The sequence below is a fragment of the Pleurodeles waltl genome, chromosome 6 (assembly GCF_031143425.1).
Source record: "Pleurodeles waltl isolate 20211129_DDA chromosome 6, aPleWal1.hap1.20221129, whole genome shotgun sequence".
In the NCBI taxonomy this organism is placed as follows: Eukaryota; Metazoa; Chordata; class Amphibia; order Caudata; family Salamandridae; genus Pleurodeles; species Pleurodeles waltl.
This window is the reverse complement of record NC_090445.1, coordinates 1,416,769,317-1,416,787,925: the sequence shown is the minus strand read 5'-3', so window position 1 is coordinate 1,416,787,925 and position 18,609 is coordinate 1,416,769,317. Positions and strand designations below refer to the sequence as shown.

Sequence of the window (18,609 nt, the reverse complement as noted above, 5' to 3'; positions counted from 1 at the left end):
GCGAGGAAATGTTATGGTAACTCAATCTCCTAGTGTAAATGAAATACAGAGAGGTACTTAGGAAACATAGGAACCTACAATAAGAACAAATCTTCAAAGAGTGTGGTGACAATGCCAAAAAGCCCCCTCAATTCCCCCAACTGAAAGACCACCATTAATAGAACTTTACATGAAAGAACTACACTACAACCCCCCTTCAGTGGTTCAAATGACCTGGTGATTGCATGGCTTGTAGAGTTAAACAGAGACTCCAAAAATGAAGTACTGTTCATGAATAAAGGCATGCAATCTCAAAATTCAAAAGCTTACAATTCTGAGATGATAAGCTTGCCACAAGCATTTCTGTTTCTGTTCAATCAGCTTAGAAGATAGCAAAACATAGGCCTAGAAGACATATATCATGCTGGAGGAGGAGCTCATGGATAGAATCACATTCCAAATGTGGTCGCCCCAATCTGAAATAATCCCCAATGACTCATGTATGCCCCTAGACTGAAATGGTAATGTGTAATGGAGAACAACCTCTGTAAGTCCTACTTTCGCAAGTTCTAGTCTGAAAGGCAAGGTTGAACCAGTCTCCAACAAAAGAAGGGGATCGAGTAGAGAAGTATGTAACGTGAGAAACTCTTCAAATGACCTTACAGGGATCTAAAAGAACATTATAGCCCCACTGCATTGTGACTACAGTCAATGCTCCGAGAATTGTAGAAACAGGAGGGAAAGCTTAAGTTAGATCCTAAAGTCATTGAAGGATAAGGAGTTAAACCTCTAAGCAATGGGATAAAAACCTAAGTCAGGAAGGTGGAACTTGGAATTCTGTGGGAAGCCAGTTCAATTTCTGGCATAGCAATGGCACCATGGATACTAGTGCAAGTAAGGAAACTTGCCCGTCCCCTTCCTAGTCTACTAGATGGGTAGTAAAAAGCAGCTATGTTTGGGGTTTAGTGGCCCCCGAAGTCTTATGGGTCCAATGCCAGTGCACCTACTACACTATTCGTTGCTGCTCGATTGGGTCCAACTAGCTCCTTACAGAACATCTTCCAAGCTTTTAAAATACAGGGCAAGCCAATGAAAAATGACTAGGGGAAAGAAGAATCTCACTGGGGGTGTGTCCGCTTTGTCTTTCAGCAGTAAGTGAAGAGTAGTCAGGGGTAGGACAGTGACTTCCACACAGCACTATCAAAAAATCTAGAGCTACTTGGGGTCGGTGCCTGATTCCCTAATTCCCAGACAAATAATAAAAGTCATAGCTGTCTGTTTTCTCTAAGATTCAACCCAATGAGACAGAGAAGACTCTTGAATACTGCCAAGCCTTTCCAGTTTGAAGAGTGGATTGTTTTGTACAGTGACCACCCCCTCTGAGACTACTTGGAATGAGCCATGGCTCACGTAACTCAAACAGAGGAAATGACTGGAAATCTGGATTCAGAAAATTACATTTTAACAGATGGGCTGGATCTATCCAGTATTGCAGTATTGTCTGGTTAGTGAGTGTGTCTCTAATATCCCCAAGTTGCAATGCCCCAAACTGGGGCTATGTTGCTTACATTCAAGGATAATGATCTTCCCTTATCCATGGAATCTGATATTGCACTACTGATATGTCATGGCCAATGAACTCTAGAACTGGGACAGGGGACTCTCACCTCTTGAGGGCACACCAGTCCGAACACGGTGCCAATGAAAAGGCTGTTCTAGGCAAAGGGCAGATTGGACTTTGCCCAATTCAGGAGTAGGCAGTGAGGATGGAAGACATTTCCAAACTACTACCTTGCCTCCGTAATACTGGTTGAGCATATGTACTTGCGTACCCGTTGGGCAAGTGTGAGTTGGTAGATTCTTCTTCCTGATGTGAAATGTCCAAAAGCATTGTAAAGACTTTTGTAAATACCCACAACACCATCCTGAAGCAAAAAGGGAGAATTGCAAACTGGTTAATTCCCCAACCTTCCCCATCTTCCTTCAAGGCAAAAACCTCTGATGTGCTGGTTAGACCGAAACTGCACAGAAAGTTGCCTTGAAGAATTAGCAACAGCAGGGTCTTCATTTTGTAAGTAGTCTACTGGAAGTCCTTGTTTAGTGTCTCGTGATTTGACATCAACTTTCATTCTTATAAAGCATTGAAAAGTAGAAATAAGAAGAAATAAAATCCTCTTCTGAATTTTTTTCGGGGGGGGGGGCTGGAAGAATTGCTCTTATCTGCATGAGTTGCTCAACTCCCTTATTGATAACCTTCAGTTTCTCCAAGTTCCTGAATGAAGGTGTACCTTACTGCAGGAGATTGGGGAAACGTCCACAAGATATGTTTGCCTCACTACATCCTGGAACCTTGGCTAGAAATGGACTGTCCCAGATTATGTAAAATGTCGACAATCACAATCCTATGGTAAGTAATGATGAGAAGGATTCTACTCTTTGGCCGGAGGTGGGATGTTTCTTTGGGAACTATTTGGGGTCTTTTTTCTGAATCATCCTTACTGGACTTACATAAATGATCTCAAGAACTGATGCAAAGGAGGATTCTTATGAACGCCCCCTCTAGTTCTCAGTTCCTTTATCTGTTTGCCTTCAATAAGACCTTTTTGATATTTAGGAAAGCCTTGAAAATGCATGTGTTCCATGTGTTTCGGTTACATCAAATCTGACTGTCCCACAATCCAGCAATTGTGAGATGGGATAAGTCATCGTCAGCATGCAATGATTCCACAGACAGATCCCCCGAGAAAGCCTTTCCTCTACTCATACAAAGTGTTAACAATCACCCTCGAGCACAGGGCGTCCTAAGAAACAGAAATTGAAATAAAACAAAATGTGGAATTCTATGGGTTATGGTTCTGTGATTGGATACATATTGAATGTTAAAACCTAATCATGTTTTCTAGATATTCAAAATAAATAAATATGTGACCAATTTACAAATAATTATTTTTAGCAGATGTTGCCTGCAAATGTATAGTTTTGAAAACGTGACTAGAGTTTGATATTTGTTGACTCGACAATCCTGAACCTAGCGAGAAGGAATTTGTTTCTAGACTTTGAGATGTACATTTATTGTTGTTGAAACGTGGCCTGGATGAACATTTATAAGTAAAGAAACAAAAAAGCCTAAAATAAGTTGTAGTGTAACATGTTCGTTTCATAGATAGGAATATTTTGATAACTGTAGCTAGGTGAGGCCTGATTGGAAATTAAATATTTAACGAAACTGTTCTTCAGTGGAGAGACAAATCTGTTTGGCACTTTCATGCTAAATTGTCACCGGCCCAAAACCAACAGTTATTCTGCAGTCCTACTCAGCTTTTATCACCTTAGCTCTTTCAGAGTAAGAGTACATTTGGCAGGATACATGTGTGCTTCTTGTGCATGAGTGAATGACCAAAAAGCAACAAAAATGCCAACAATCTAACAGAATTGGAAAGTTCTACTGTTGTGTAGCGCCACAGGAGATTAGATGAAGCCGGAATAATAGTGTAGACAAAATCATGTGTCTAACTGGCTACACACGATCAGCTCCTCAACAAATTTATTCTAACTGCCTTGGAACGTAACAATGTCACAAGACTTAAATGTGTAACATTCTAAAGTGGCATTTCAGAACAATGTTGCTTAAAGAGGTAAACAAGCATAGCAACAGGTCACATTATAACACATCCTTTCACAAAACCCATACACAAAGTACACCACAACAACATGCCCCCACAAAACGCTATCACACAAGAAAACCACCCAACACTGACCACAAGGAATCGCCACACTGTCATGAAAAATAAAAGACAATGAACAAGACACACCAGACAAAGTCACCACAAACAGAAAAGTCACTGCCACACAAAGTCCCCCAACCAACTGGGTTGTATGTAAGACCTCACTGCTCCCCTCATTGACTGATCATTCATGACAACACAAACCCCAGGAATATTTCCCCTGTCAACTGCACAACTTACTTGAAAATCTCTGTCCTCCCATCATCAACCACCCAGAACAACCTATATCCATGTATTTATACAGTATTATAACTGACCCTTTTCATCCTTCTGCTACAAAACAACTCTCAAGTTCCTTGTCACATAATTCTCCAACTTTACCCAATTTTGTCCCGCCACATTTACTCTGTAGGGTCCCCGATCTTTGATAAACCTTGGTTTTCTCTACCGGGCTTAACTTTCATAGAGTCACCAACATCAATGGTGCGCTTAGTCTGAACTTCCTTTAAATTCTTAACCACTGCTTGACGGCACTACTTCTGTAACCACAAAGGAACTAGATTGGTGCTGTGTCATCTATCATGCATAAACTCAAAGGGAGTTTCACCTGTAGCAGCATCACCTGTCATGCGATGAGCCCACAACATGTCTTTTTAACAACACCCTGCACAGTTAACCCTAACCTGCTGGTCAATTCCATAGTTCCTTTAACCATACGGTTTGCCCTTTCAACCTGGCAGTTGTCTTGGGGGGGGGGGGGGTTATACAGCGATTCTTTGTGGTTTGTCATCTATTCGAAATTATATGATGGGTCTCTTATGGGAAAGCAACAATCTTGTAAGAAATCTATAGGATGCTTGAATTATAATTTCCAATTACATCATTAATGATGGGTGAAATTGAGATTTCTTACTGTTTGCTGGTATGCTCTAGTGTCCTATTACTTTTCTAGTAATTGTCCTGCTTTACCTTGGCGCCTCTTACTGGAATCCTAGAAGACTGTCTCACAAAAATCCTATATTACACTGATTTTACTGTTCACCTATGAACTTAAGGTAACCTAGGGATCAGATTAGGCTCACTAGCAAAAACTAGCATACATTTCTTTGACAGATAACTTATTGATGCTGTGCCTCTGTTTCTATTGTGCATATACACAATTCTGATAAGGGGCTGCAGCATTATAGGCAAGGCTAATATTGATTTCAAGGGAGGGAGGTATATGTACAAAAACAAAATTGAAGCATGCTGTGACTTAGAATAAGGCATCTGGAAAAAAATTGCACGAACACCAAAAAAGATAAGACCAATCAAGATATGGACCAGATGAGGACAGAGTTGGTTATGCAATATGTTCACAAGGAATTCTTGCCCCGGAGAACATTCGAGTTGAACAGCTGCAAATAATTTCTGCTGAATAGTAAATTGCAATATGGGTTTTATAAAATTGACTGCGTCCATCAAGTAAAAAAACACAAGGGACATTCTGCTGCTTGTTTACGTTTTGTCAAGGTTATTTGTAATGTATTTAAATGGGCAAGTGCAAAGAACCACTAAACTTAATTAACAGCATAAGACCCCAATAACACGTTCTGAGAGAAAAATTAAATCAGCTAAACTGTGTCCAGGTAGTTCATAATATATCAAAAGACAATATGGCTTAAGCAGGGTACGGTAGGCACCAGGGACCACCTATTTGCAATTTTGAAGGAGCACAAAACCCCCTTTTATTACGTTCAGACGAGTAATAGGTCTCTGGTACATTTTAAAAACTATTTTGTTGCCCTATACCATGTGATTTTACAAATTGCATGCATTGCAATTGTAAAGTACCTTTCTACATTAGATCCTATATTTTGGTAGGTTATTGACTATTTATGGTGCCTAGTATGTGTGTGGTATTGTGGCACACCATCTGTTAATGGTAAACTGAAATTGCTACCAGAGTTGTTCAGATTGCAGCCTTAAAGCACATTTGGTGCAGCAGAAAGCAGGAAAAGCTTCAGTGCATAGAATGGCTTGACTTGAAACTGTCAGGTCAACCCAGGTAATAAAAAAAGCTGCAGCCTTCAGGGCGCTGAGGCTGCAGCTTTCTGAAATGAAATGGAAGGAAACATACTTAGGGTGTGATGTTTTACCAAATACAATTAAAACGTGTCACTTCTTAATCAGTGCAGATAATTAAATGCTAATAAGGAAAAAAAAGAGCCTTTGGTGAACTACACCAAAGATTTTCTATAGTGCAAGGCCTTCCATTTCAACAGATTACACACCTACTTTTAAAGTTACGTGGAGATTCATATTTGTTAGGTTATTTGTATTATTTGTATAGCACCTTTAATCACTATAAGGTTGTCTCAAAGAGCTGAGGGGGAAGAAAGAGACATGAAAGACTGACAAGGAGCAGGGACAGGAGGGAACAAGTCAAAAAGAATGCATGATGAACCTTATGGATGGAGTGGTCCTCAATAAACCGCTATTATATACCCGGGCTAACTAATAATTCACTGTCGATGGCTGACCTTAGGCAACTGGTCAGCAGGAAGGTGGGGGGCAGTGAGACTGTGTAATAAAGGAGAAAATACATTTTAATTCAATCCACACTGCACCTGAAAAACTGTACTAAAGTTTGGACAGTGTGATCTGTCTGCCTCAGTTACAGAACCAGCTCCAATGTCTCCATGCCTGAGAGGAGTTGCGTTCTAGTGCCATTACTGCAGCTGCTGGGACCTACAGAAGGTTGTGAGAATTGGGACATCTTGGGTGGGATGGAAGTACAGTTGGTATATAAAATAAGAGACGTGAAAGGTGAAGACTATTAGATAATACAAGAAGAAGATAGACATGCATTGTGTGGATGTACAAGACATTCTGGGGCAAATTTGCTAAAACAATGATGCTATGTGGAGCTGCAACACAGTGCTGTGCTGCTTTAAAGGGAGACAGCTGGAGAGTGGCATATCTAGTAAGTTACTGTTTTTGTATCTGCTGCCTGTGAAAGGTGCACTTTTTGCTATCAACACATTGCAAGGGTGTGTGTTTTCTAGCAAGCAACGGTTTTGTACTGGAAGGGTACACTCTGCATGTATAAAATCTATCTTCACAATACTACACAGTTCGTTGGATTTACCACCCAAGTCTGATTAGCAACTGTCTCCATTAAAGTTTTGTTGATGCCTATTCTAAATATATTTTTTTAAGTATTCACTTTCATTCACATTAAATTATTTTGCTGTTATGCAAGAATCATGCCATGTATTTATAATCTTCTAATATATACCTGCAGTCTACCATTTGAAAAATAAGAATAAGTGAGATGAAAATCCATATCCTAGAATCAACCTCACAGTCATCTTAAAATGTGTCCTCAAATCATTGTGGATGAACTGCTAGTAAGAGTTTAGAAGTGTTATTACAAATTACTCTATCCTCGTTGCATGAAATGTTAAATATCTAAAACATAAATAAATACTGCAATTACAAAATGCATTGCTTCTGCCCACAGCCAGGTCTCAAGAGTACTCATCAAAAATAATATTATTTGCAGAGCAATTCCAAGTCAGTATTTTCCTTCCACGGATGTGGCTGTGGGTCCATGGGCACTAATTGAAACAATGAAATAAAGCCCTCACCCAAGCTTCTGTTTAGATAGTCGATATATAATTAAGGTTCAATGGCGTAACATGAGCCTCCTCAAGCTCCGGCAGGACAGGGCAGCCGGCCTTCACCCTTCGGGAGGACCCATTCAAACCAAAGTGTACTAATGTTTGTGAGATATGGAGACTGAGAGGGGTGCGACACCGCATCTTGCGGGGAGAGGCTTCTATTTCTGTTACGCCATTGCCTTCCCCTTCAATATATTCTAGTTGACGTGATTCGCTGCTGCAGTGCTAAGGTTAAACAAATTGGTTTTCTTCTAAAGAATAATTTGCTTTGTCAAGAAGAACACGTTTCGCAGAACTCCTTTGTCCCCGTGTTTAGCCATAGGAATGCGGTCCGCGCAACCCTGCACCGGAAGTGTCAGTGTGAACAATGGTCCCGAAAAACAAAAAAATGCAACCTGCAATTCGAGTCAGTGGGCTTTGAAAGGCAGAAACATGAATGTGAAAACTGCACACTGGCTGCTGGCAGCCGTGTGCGGTTGCTGTGGACTTGCGTATGGTGCTTGTTTCGACCTGTCACACGGCGAGGAGTCTTGGGAAAACTGCTGTCTTCTCAGACGCAAAAATCCAAGGGGATCTGGGAGAAGGCGAAAAAACAATACTCTGCTAGTGGGGCGTCGCCGACTCTGCACACGCACAAAAGTACACACCAGTGGTACACGCGTGGCGTCGCTTGCATTAAAAGTAGCAAACACGAGGTGAATGAAGGCTGATAATATCAGACTTGTTTTCAAGTGGTGGCGCCAGAGCCGTGGCTTCCATTGGTGCATGAGAAGCAGTGGATCGGAGCCTAGGGGCCTGGGGGTGCCCAATGAAGGCTGATTATTGCTATACTTCACAGTTCATACAGGGGCCAAGGGGCCCAGTCTCTTACTTGCACTAGGGCCCATGCCACAGACTCGCTCCTAGTGACGCGAGGCTACGGCCCGGTGTAATTCGACCGTTTACATTTTAAGAAACAGCAGGCTTGACAATGACCAGCATTGCCGAAGTGAGCCTGTCTTTGTCCACTTCGAAATGCTTGACACACATACATACACGCGTGTGATCTTCTATAATTTATCTACTGAGCATATGTTTTTCTTCCCTCCGAAGTACTTTTCTAATGTTCCTTTCTAGTACCGGGGCGCACACAGCGTGATGACTGGAAGTGTTACATAGGCCTCAGATCGTCACAAACTGGACCGATGGGCCTGCAGACCTCTTGCTCAGGCCCAGGAGAAACGTCCACGCACAAAAAAATCAACAGTGAACAACTGACTGACGTCAACACACTCAGTCCCACAAATGTCCAACCAACCGCCCCACTAGTACCCAAATCGCACATAAACACAAAGCTAAGAAAAATGAGTGCACACATTTGAATGAAATATGAAGGACACTATCGATTGCTTGCATGTCATCTCTCTTTCATGCAGTTTAATCACTGGGGGTGTGGAACACTGGGCTAAGTGTATCCAGCAAAAAAAAAAAATATATACACACAAGAGAAGCCACACCAATCAAAAGAAAATAACGCATTTTCTGACTCACCCAAAATGTGTTTTCATGGAGCAACATGTGCAAAGGTGTATACAAGCTAGTGTTCGGTTAATAGAGTGTGCACAAAACACATTACAAAAAAAAACTCACTGATTGTCAGCACTTTTCAGTGAGCTGTATGCTCCCAACATATTTTACCTAATTTGCCTTTTTTCACTCGTGTAAAACCAAACTAGGAGATTTTCTGGATGGCAAAGAGTATTTTTTGTATTTATTATTTTCAAAAGCGCTCGACTGGATTTCCCAAAACTCTGTGACCATGAATAACTCAATTTTTGGTCAATAAATCGGTTTTAGAGGACTCTGTGCTGATTTTAAGCACTATAATTTGCAAGTGTCAGGTTGACTCGTGGTAACAGTGCTCGATGTGCCGATGTGGAAAGGGAAAGGCTGAGGTTGCCCTTGTCTTAGCCGACAGGTGTCAGAAGCAAACACTTAGATCAATTACCTCTTCAGTATTTACCAAAGTTGTAGCAATTAAGGTTCATACCTGCACTCGGGCCTTTTACAGCCGCTTCCATTTTCGTCAGGAAGGGGCGCCGACACGCTGAGGTACAAAGCAGTTTGCCAGGATCAAAGGGGTAGACAGGCACCGGGAGCCGGGAATAAAAGGCTAAAAACGTTGGAAGTGGTGGCGCTCTTAAAAACCCCAGAGAAGATGACGTTTTCCACTTCACCGTTCCCGCCTGGATACAGCGTGTAGCCATGATCCCACCCCTGCAGGAGGTTGAAAACTCTCCAACGGTGGGTTGTTTTGTTTCTAAACCGCAACAGTTCTCCAGTTTTTGACCGTAAAAGAAGGTATCGAAAAAAACTCAGAGGAGTGCAATTTGTATCATAACGGCCCAAAAGCTATGAGATTATTAATTCATTGTCTCTTTTTTAAAATCATATCACTATGGTGTTTGGTGTTTTACTTGACATTCGAAACCGCAGTTCGGTGCAAAATGCCTCTCCCCGATTGGCGGTTGTTTTTCAAAAGGGCCAAACGTCCACCGAAAGACGCTGAATGTCGTGTAATTGTTCGTGTAATACAGTCACCAGCCGGGGGTTTTATCGCGAAGATGATTTGTGTTCAGTCTTGTACCTCTGTGATTTGAGCTCGCTAGTGCTGCTGCAGAGGATGCACTTTTTATGAGATGAGTTTCTGCCTGCTGGTGGTCTCTCGCTGCTCTTCAAACGGCAGGAAATCCTGGGGCAAGAAGCTGGGTTTAGTAGCGCACTTTGGACATTTGTTAATACTAGGTGTTGGTGGTTATATTTCAATGGTGGATTCGGGAGCTCGGGGCTCTAGTCCCTGATTCTGCACTTAACCACAACGTGTGATCCTGGACCGGTAACTTGACCTGTCTGTCCGGTGATATCCACGAAATGGATATAAATATCCGGAAGTGCACATGTCCAGTCCGCGCGGTGCTACAACGCCGTCAAGTCTCAGTAACTATTACAAAAAACATTCGGATTATAATAAAGATCGAGCGTAGCCGCGTGAACAAAAGCTATTTGGCGCTTTTTCCACAATATATTTCCGTGAGATCAGAGCTCCCATGACGGGTGTGAGCACCACACTTTAAAACACCAGCGCGGTAAAGCAGAGGTTAAATAGGGCACCTTGTGTGATCTTCTGCCCAAAACTGAGACTCACCCGTACTTTACTCAGGACGTAGACCATCACATGGGACGTGTGGTAAACTACAGGTGGGTATCCCGCACCGATAGAGACCGGACCCTCTGCAGTTACCATCTACCTACCTAGATGATACATGCAGAAACTGCATATCTGGATCCATCCTCTCCTGCATGCTTTATGACAAAAAGGCCGAACTGAAACATTGCATATACCCTTTAATAAGGTTTTGCAACAAAGCCCTCTTCCCCCGACCTCATTTCTGTTAGCTTGAAACAATATCACGGTCTTGTTTTATACTGCGCGTGATAGTACTTGTCCACCGGTTCTAGGCGTTATAAATAACAGGCGTTCCTGTATTAACCCATTTAACGGCACTGCGGTTATCGACCTTTCAAAGTTGCTACTGGGACGAGTGGAAGTTATCTGCCCAGGATCACAAATGGTGACCAAACGTGGAAGTCTGGATTACCACCGTCATAGTAATTAAAGCAAAACTTTGATCTTACACTGCTAAGACTGACTTAGACACAACGAGTGCAGCATCCTTAATAAAATAGCATCCTAAGTAAAATATTAATTCAGTCTTCACGCAAGCAAGGGGATGTTCTTATAATATAATTTCACTAAAAATAATAGGCCGGTTTCATTTGGACCTAGAGTGCCACATTTGGAAACAATGCAAGAGCAAACCTGTCAGGACTGCGAAAACAGGGGCTATATTTACGTACTTGGCAAGAGTGCGTGCCTTTCATTTATCATAACTGGGAAAATACGGTAAAAATGCAGTTTTGTCAATGATCGAAAGAAGGATATGTACTCTGCCTCGGGTGCAAGACAAATGTTTAAGTACTTGGGTGGAAAAACAGACTAACAGCATTTTTTCAGCGGGAATGTGATAGCATGTCTCTGCCGATGATATATCACTGCCCAAAACATTCGAACTGATGTTACATGGGTTTACAGGGGCTGACGGGCCCCAAGTCACGTCACGCTGAGACGAGCGCTGTTCAAAGGTTATCGCGGAGGTGGGATTTATAAAGGGACACTGCCACCTATGGGCGACAAAGAGACTCGCAGGCAAGCACATTCACATTTATTATCTGAAATTTTGACCTCGGGTCTCGTCTTCAAATTCTTCACAATACTACATAAACAGGTTTATTTAGCGGAAAATGTATCGTACGGACTTCATTCATATCGGGGTATTTGTTAACTACCTGAACTTTACTACAACTTTTCTACAATAGCTTGGAAAAGTTTAGTCTGTTGTTCCAGAGCTGTTTGCCCAAGGGCTTCAGACATTTATAAAAAGGGTTTTAGTAGAACGTGACCTCTCAGCGTCATTTTAGACCTGGCAACGTCATTCTATTATCTCTAATACAGTCTAATGTGAATGACGATGGTGATTGTAATTATTATTCTCATAAACTTCAAAATGCACCGCCCTGGTCGTACTTCGAAAAATGTATTCCAGAAATACAATAGACGGTTCTGTGTAAATTGGGCATCGACATACATTTTTGTCAGGTGCTCTGACTCGGTTTCCTAACACACAACAAACCTAGTACTAGTGACAAAAATATGAATATCGTTCAACGGATAACCTCGACCTTGGCGGGGACCGATACAGTGACATTCAAGGTTTGCTCCTCCGCTGAGGTGTAACACCTCAGACCGAGTGCACAAAATATGAGTATATAAACTCATCTATACATCCTGGGTACAGACCAGGTAATCGTAAAGTGGTCGGACTCTGGGACCTGCCTATCAATGGTGCAGGAGATGCACAGGCACCGACGCCCGGTTTCCCGAGGGGCCCTATGAATCCTGATTATTACTGTATTTTACCGCCCCACCAGTTTACAGGAGGCCGTTTTCTTGCTTGCACCAGCGCCCCTGGCACTCTTGCTGCAACTCACAGACCGGAAGGCTGTGTTTTCCTTCTGAATGTCAAAAACAAGCTTGATTTCAGCTACTTTTTAACACGCTGAGTTCCTGGGCGTACAGAGGTCGGTGCCCTGTTACTGATTTGCCAAAAGGTCCGGGTTAATTTCACAAGACAGCGGGCACTGGAGGGGCACTCAGAGCGGGGGCGGGGCGTTGCCTCTGGCCACCTATACGAGTCGAGCCCCCACAAAAGTCAGCTCGCCTGGCATCCCCCGGCTTCGCAGCAGATGACACGGTTGAGCTGCACAGACGGAGTCTCGCCGGCCCGCTCTGAGCAACGTGTTTTCTTCTGCAGCGTGCGGGGACAGGTCCCTGCTTGCCAGCATCCTTCACCGCACCTTAATATTCAAAGAGGAGCTCAGCAGGACTGCTCTCTCTGCGGATTAACCGGAGTATTACGTCTCGCAGATATTAAGAGCGATTTGCTTCCAAAACAGAGTTGTCAGCCACTGGAAGAGACGCGGGAGGGCACTGCAGGGGAAGGAGGGGTGCAGCTGGAATGTGGGTGCGGGTCACACACTGCACGGAGCACTGGCGCGGGTGGGGGGCGAAGGCGGCGGAGGAGGGGGCGAAGATGTGAACATTGCATTTTATTTTAGAGAGGGGGCACAGAGAAGCATCGTTCAATCTCTAGACGTCACTTAACTCCCACAAAACTCCCTGTTTAAAAAGGGGAGGCTCCCTTTTCGGACCTACTCCTGACATTTATCAACATGTTTTACTTGCTGAAAAAAAAACCCCAGTATTTGTGCAAATTCCAGTTGACCTGTTACAAATGGACTCTACATGACTCAGTGGCATGGCAGAATGTGTGTTTTTGGCAATAGAACTCTAGATGTACATATGGAAAAAACAAGAATTCTACTAATACAAACGTTTAAGAATATTTTCATTTACATCAATATAAAACATTATACACCAAAAACAAGTTCCGACGCATAATCTTTTTTCATTAAACGTTCAGTGGACGCGGAAAAGCGATAATATAATAACTGAATTAAGTACAAACCATGAGTAATTGTTCGGTTGAACCTTTCATATGGTAACCCCGATTATAGTAAAAAAAGAAAAATGCACGTCTCCGTACTGCTGCAGTATCTTGGCATGGTGCTATTTGGGTCTTTTTACAACTCCAATGCTACAGCGGTGGTGGCGTGGCACCAAGCACCTACAAGAAACATGCACCCTAGACCCAAATTTCTATGACCTGTGTTCAAATTACTTCCTATTTTGGGGTACATGTAGGGAGCATCCCGCTGCCCCTCAAGTTAGACAGGTTGTCATTCCTTACTACACTTGCAATTTAAGCATCAGCTCCATCACGTACCCCAACCCATCACACTGCCTAGCACTCTGACCTGAAACAGCGCCAAGCACCGAGTCCTATCACACCATCCAGCACTGAGTCCCAAAACACCATTGCTTCTCTTCAGTGGTCATCATGCACAGAATGGAAACACTTCCCACACAGGCTCAAAACAGTCTTCTAACCACATATCCTATGCAGTGGAGCCTGCTAACCGTGTGGGTAAGGGATTCAAGCCCCACAAAAGGACTTGTAAGAGCTGTACAAAGGCCACAATACAGTACACAATGGAGACATGTGCTTGAAAAAGAAATATAGAAGCGTAAGTGTATCTTCTTCCAGAGTACGTGTTTGCTCTTGAGAAATGCTGGCACCAACCCTTTCAAATGAAAAAAGTGCAGGTAGGGAATACCTGGGAGAACCTGCCAATTTAAAGCACTGATAGAGACAGACATCCCTCCGAGACACAGCACTGCAGCCACAGATAAGAGCCTCTGTATAGGAGACATCTCAGCTAATTGACTCTTCAAGCAGAGTGTGCTTTGACGTTAGGACGCCTTATCTTCTTGAAGTCAGGGGTAGGCCACACCCCCAGGATGTACACCTTTTAGGTCACTTTGGCTTGCAGGGAGTCACTGTTACTAAGATTATACCTCCCCAGCACACGTGACAAATGTCGCCACATATGTTAGGCAGGCAAAGCTTCCATTTCCGACAACACTGTGTAATCCTGGGCAAACGACTCTTCTCTATAAGCCAATATCTGCCAAAAACTGAGAGCTATAGGTGATTCAATTAGTAATTGTTGTCTGTACACGAAATGCACTGTTTCTTGTCATAAACTTCGCTACAGTGTTTCACATCCTTCTACTTCAGAGCAATCGCTCTCGCTGAAAACCAATATCACCCTTTTAGGAATGGCGCATTCCACACACTTCCAAGCATTCAAACACTCAACAATCTAGATCACGCTTTACTCACGTTTGCATTTGCCGAACTGGAGTAGCAGCTCCACAAGAAATGCTATTAACGGTAATAAAAGCAGGCAAAGTGAACACAGCGAGCCTGGGTGGGGACAATTAGGGGTAAAGGGTCTAGTGCTGGGTGCCTGATCAGTGGACATCTCCAATGGCTTTAAAAGAACCACCCTCTTCAGAATAGTTCAGCATGTTCACTTAAATGTGATCACCCTTTCATCACACTTCTTCACCATTTAGAGGGTAACTCACACTGATTTACATTCTATCACAAAGTGCTTTGGCATCTCGTCAGAGGAATAAGGCGCTATATGAACGCAAACCTCCAATATGACAGAGGTTATCCCCCACTTACTGTATCGGTATCACGGTTTTAGCAACCGCCACCCATATAAAAACCGACCTGCATTGATTTCAATGAAGCTTGAGTGACCTCTTGATTCTGCACTGGCGCGAGAACAGGCGCGCTGGTGGCATGCAAATAAACCACGAATGTCCCTGTAGCAAATATTGGTGGCGACAGGAGAAATAAACACATCCCGAGCTCGAATTTAAAGCCTATACTAAGGTTTATGGACATGTTTTGGGGTTACGTCCTACTCCGGAACAAACCTGAATGGGTCCACAATGTTTTCCAAATCTTTAAATAGAAAGGCCAGTTTGCGCCAAAAACACAAGCTGTGGGACTTGGAACATGAGAGATAAAACACATATCCTGCAGTGAAAATGACGCGGGGATTGCAGGAAGACACCTGTTGGTAGCAGGCAGGGGCCAGAAATCCGCTGCAGGGGAAACTTGCGCATCCTGGCATCTGGGAAGGTGGCTAGGGGCTCCAGGTAAAAGTATAACTTTCAGTTAATAAGTGAAAGGGAAAGTGCACAACTTCTCGCATCCGTTGCCCCTGAGTGCTATGGCCCAAGTTAAAAGAAAAAGACGGGATGGATGATTAGGAAATCAAGTTATGACCCTATAGGCAACTCTAAAACGCAAGTGCTGCAGCAGTTGTATGCATGTAGTGCCATAGGAGGATTAAAGACCCTCTTGCAAGCAACGAACGTGCACCCGTCACCTGGTCGGGTAGCAAAACAGCTTTACCTGGCAGCAGAGGGGGCCCTCAGACTCCTGGGCCCCTGGTGCCACTGTACCTGCTGCACGATTGATAACAACACGGGTAACTCTACCTCAGCCCCACCAGCTTCCCAAAGACAGCAGCTGACTGACAACCGACCAGTTCCCGAGTAGGCCGGCCAGGCTCCGTTAAAAGACAACATATGATCTGCAGATATGAGTGACACGAAAGGCAGAGCTCCGGGCAGCAGGTTGTGCAATCGGCGCTCAGCCCCAGCCGGGCTGCGCTGCTGTCACGGGAAAAGGAAGCAAGGAAAAGGACTCACAGCCAGTTGCTGGCGTTGGCCGAGAAGACGGCGAGGATGAGCATGAGCAGGGAGCGCAGGCAGTACTCCGGGGTCATCCTGAGGCGCTCACAGCGGCCCGCCGCGGCTCCTCGGCGCCGGCTGCTGAGGTCTCTCCACGGGCTGCGCTGGGATCCCCATAATATGCAGCAAATTCCCCGGCACGTCGGGCTTCTCCGGAGCTCCGCCTGCGGACGAGCGAGGCTCCTCCCTAGGGGCTGGCGGGCCCGCCCCCGGGCGGCGCAAGACCTTCTCGCGGTGACAGAGTTGTGCGACAGTGACCCGGCTGCGCCCCGGGTGCCCTGTAGTGCCCCCGACAGCTCGCCGTGTCACCCTGGCTGTCTCCCTTCACTGGCTCCCGCTGCCCTGTGAGGTCGCCCCATTCCTCTTCCCCCCTTGACTACCCTTTCTCGCACCCGGATGTCCCCGTCCCTTTAATCCATGTCCACAGCCGTATGACACTGCTGCTTGACTTAACCCCTCGTTCCTCGTCTCCCATAACTGAGTTCAGAATTTTTTTTCCAGCTTTCAACAGATCCTTGTGAGAAAGTAGCCTCTTTCTAGCATGGTTACCCTATTTGTGGTCTGTGCTTATGGACTGTGGCCTCCTTGTCGGCCTGTTTCACTGTTTTTGTTAGTGTGTTTAATTGTGTCACTGGAGTCCTGCTAGACAATACTCCAGTGCGTATGCTCTCTCTGGTTCTAAATTTGTCCTTACATACTGGTAACTCAGTATTTCACTCCAAATTGGCATACTGGACCCCCCTTATAAGTCCCTAGTATATGGTGTCTAGGTACCCAGGGCATTGAGTTCCAGGGGATCCTTATGGGCTGCAGTATTTCTTTAGCCACCTATAAGGAGCCCATAGAAAGGCTTCTACAGGACTGCCATTGCAGCCTGTGTGATACAGTGCATGCACTATTTCACAGCCATTTTCACTGCACCATGTCACTTATAAATTACCTGTATGTCAGGCCTTCAGGCTCTGAAGGCTGGGTGCAAAGTACCTGTGTAAAGGGGCACCCCTGCACTAGAAGAGGTGCCCCCACATCATCCAGGCCCATTTTGCCAGGCTTCGTGAGTGCGGGGACGCCATTTTAAGTGTGCACTGCACATAGGTCAATACCTATGTACAGCTTCAGAATGGTAACTCCAAATTTGGCCAAGTAAGGTGTCTAACAACTGGGAATTGTACCCCAATACTGATTCCAGTATTGGTTTTACAATTCCATGCACCATGGGGCTCCACTATGGACCCCTCCCCTAGTACTGCTATACCAGCCATCTGAGGTTTTTCACTGAAGCCCCTGCTGCTGCCACCTCACAGGCAGGCTTCTGCCTTCCTGGGGCTTGAGCAGCTCAATCCCAGGAAGGCAGAACAATGCATTTTCTTTAGGAGAGTGGTGTTACACCCTCTCCCTTTGGAAATAGGTATTACAGCATCGGAGGAGTAGCCTCCCAGAGCCTCTGGAAATGCTTTGAAGGACGCAAATGGTGCCACCGCGTGCATAATCCAGTCTACACAGCTTCAGGAACTCCCCTGTCCCTGCTGTGGCGCGAAACTGGACAAAGGAAAGGGGAGTGACCACTCCCCTGTCCATCACCACCCCAGGGGTGGTGCCCAGAGCTCCTCCAGAGTGTCCCTGGGTTCTGCCATCTTGTTTTCAGGATGGTCAGGAACTCTGGGAGCATCTGAGTGGGCAGTGCCAGCAGGTGACATTAGAGACCCCTCCTGATAGGTGCTTACCTGGTTAGGTGACCAATCCCCCTCTCAGGGCTATTTAGGGTCTTTCCTCTGGGTATTTCTTCAGATTCGGATTGCAATACTCCATCAGGAATCCAACATTTTCTAGCTTACGCGACAAGAATTTTCAATTCTATTAAGGACAAGGAAGCGGGGATTACGCTTCTCTTTGTTTACTGTCAACAAAATAGCAGGCAATGAAAATTAAAACTACACTACCCATGAGGTCACAGCCTCAACATCACCCCCAATCAGGTTCTACCCCTCTCTATATATAACATATTCACAAGAGTCCGTCCTCTTTCTTTGCTCCGAAAGAACATCAAGAAAAACAAGTCCAACCAAAATCCTTCAACTTAAGGAAACAGTACAAACAGTAGAAACATAACCAATGTCCAACTTCAAGATCCAGTCTGTGTAGATTCCTCAGGAAGTCTTCTCATCTGAAAACAGAAATACATAGAGCCATAATCTCTGATTGATAAAACAGTATACTCATACATTATAAATTTGGGAGGGACATGTAATAATGATACAGTATACGGGAGCTGAGCCGGAGGCAGCCGCGGTGGTCATGAATCTGGAGGGGACACAGAGATTCCCAAAGTGGTACCACCTACTGAGCACAGAGGCTGAGACTTACATACTGTAGGTAGCGCAGGCATGTGGCGGACCATCCTGAA

The 18,609-nt window shown here is 44.4% G+C and overlaps 1 protein-coding gene across 1 annotated transcript in view; it reads right to left on the bottom strand.

The window, feature by feature from the left end:
• Positions 1-16,353, bottom strand: part of LOC138300900 (protein Wnt-4) — a 166,207-nt gene extending 149,854 nt beyond the window's left edge. Inside the window, exon 1 of the mRNA XM_069240761.1 lies at positions 16,164-16,353. Coding sequence (XP_069096862.1) covers positions 16,164-16,240 — 77 coding nt within the window. The 5' untranslated portion in view covers positions 16,241-16,353. The remainder of the gene's footprint in view (positions 1-16,163) is intronic.
• Between the last annotated feature and the right edge of the window lie 2,256 nt (positions 16,354-18,609).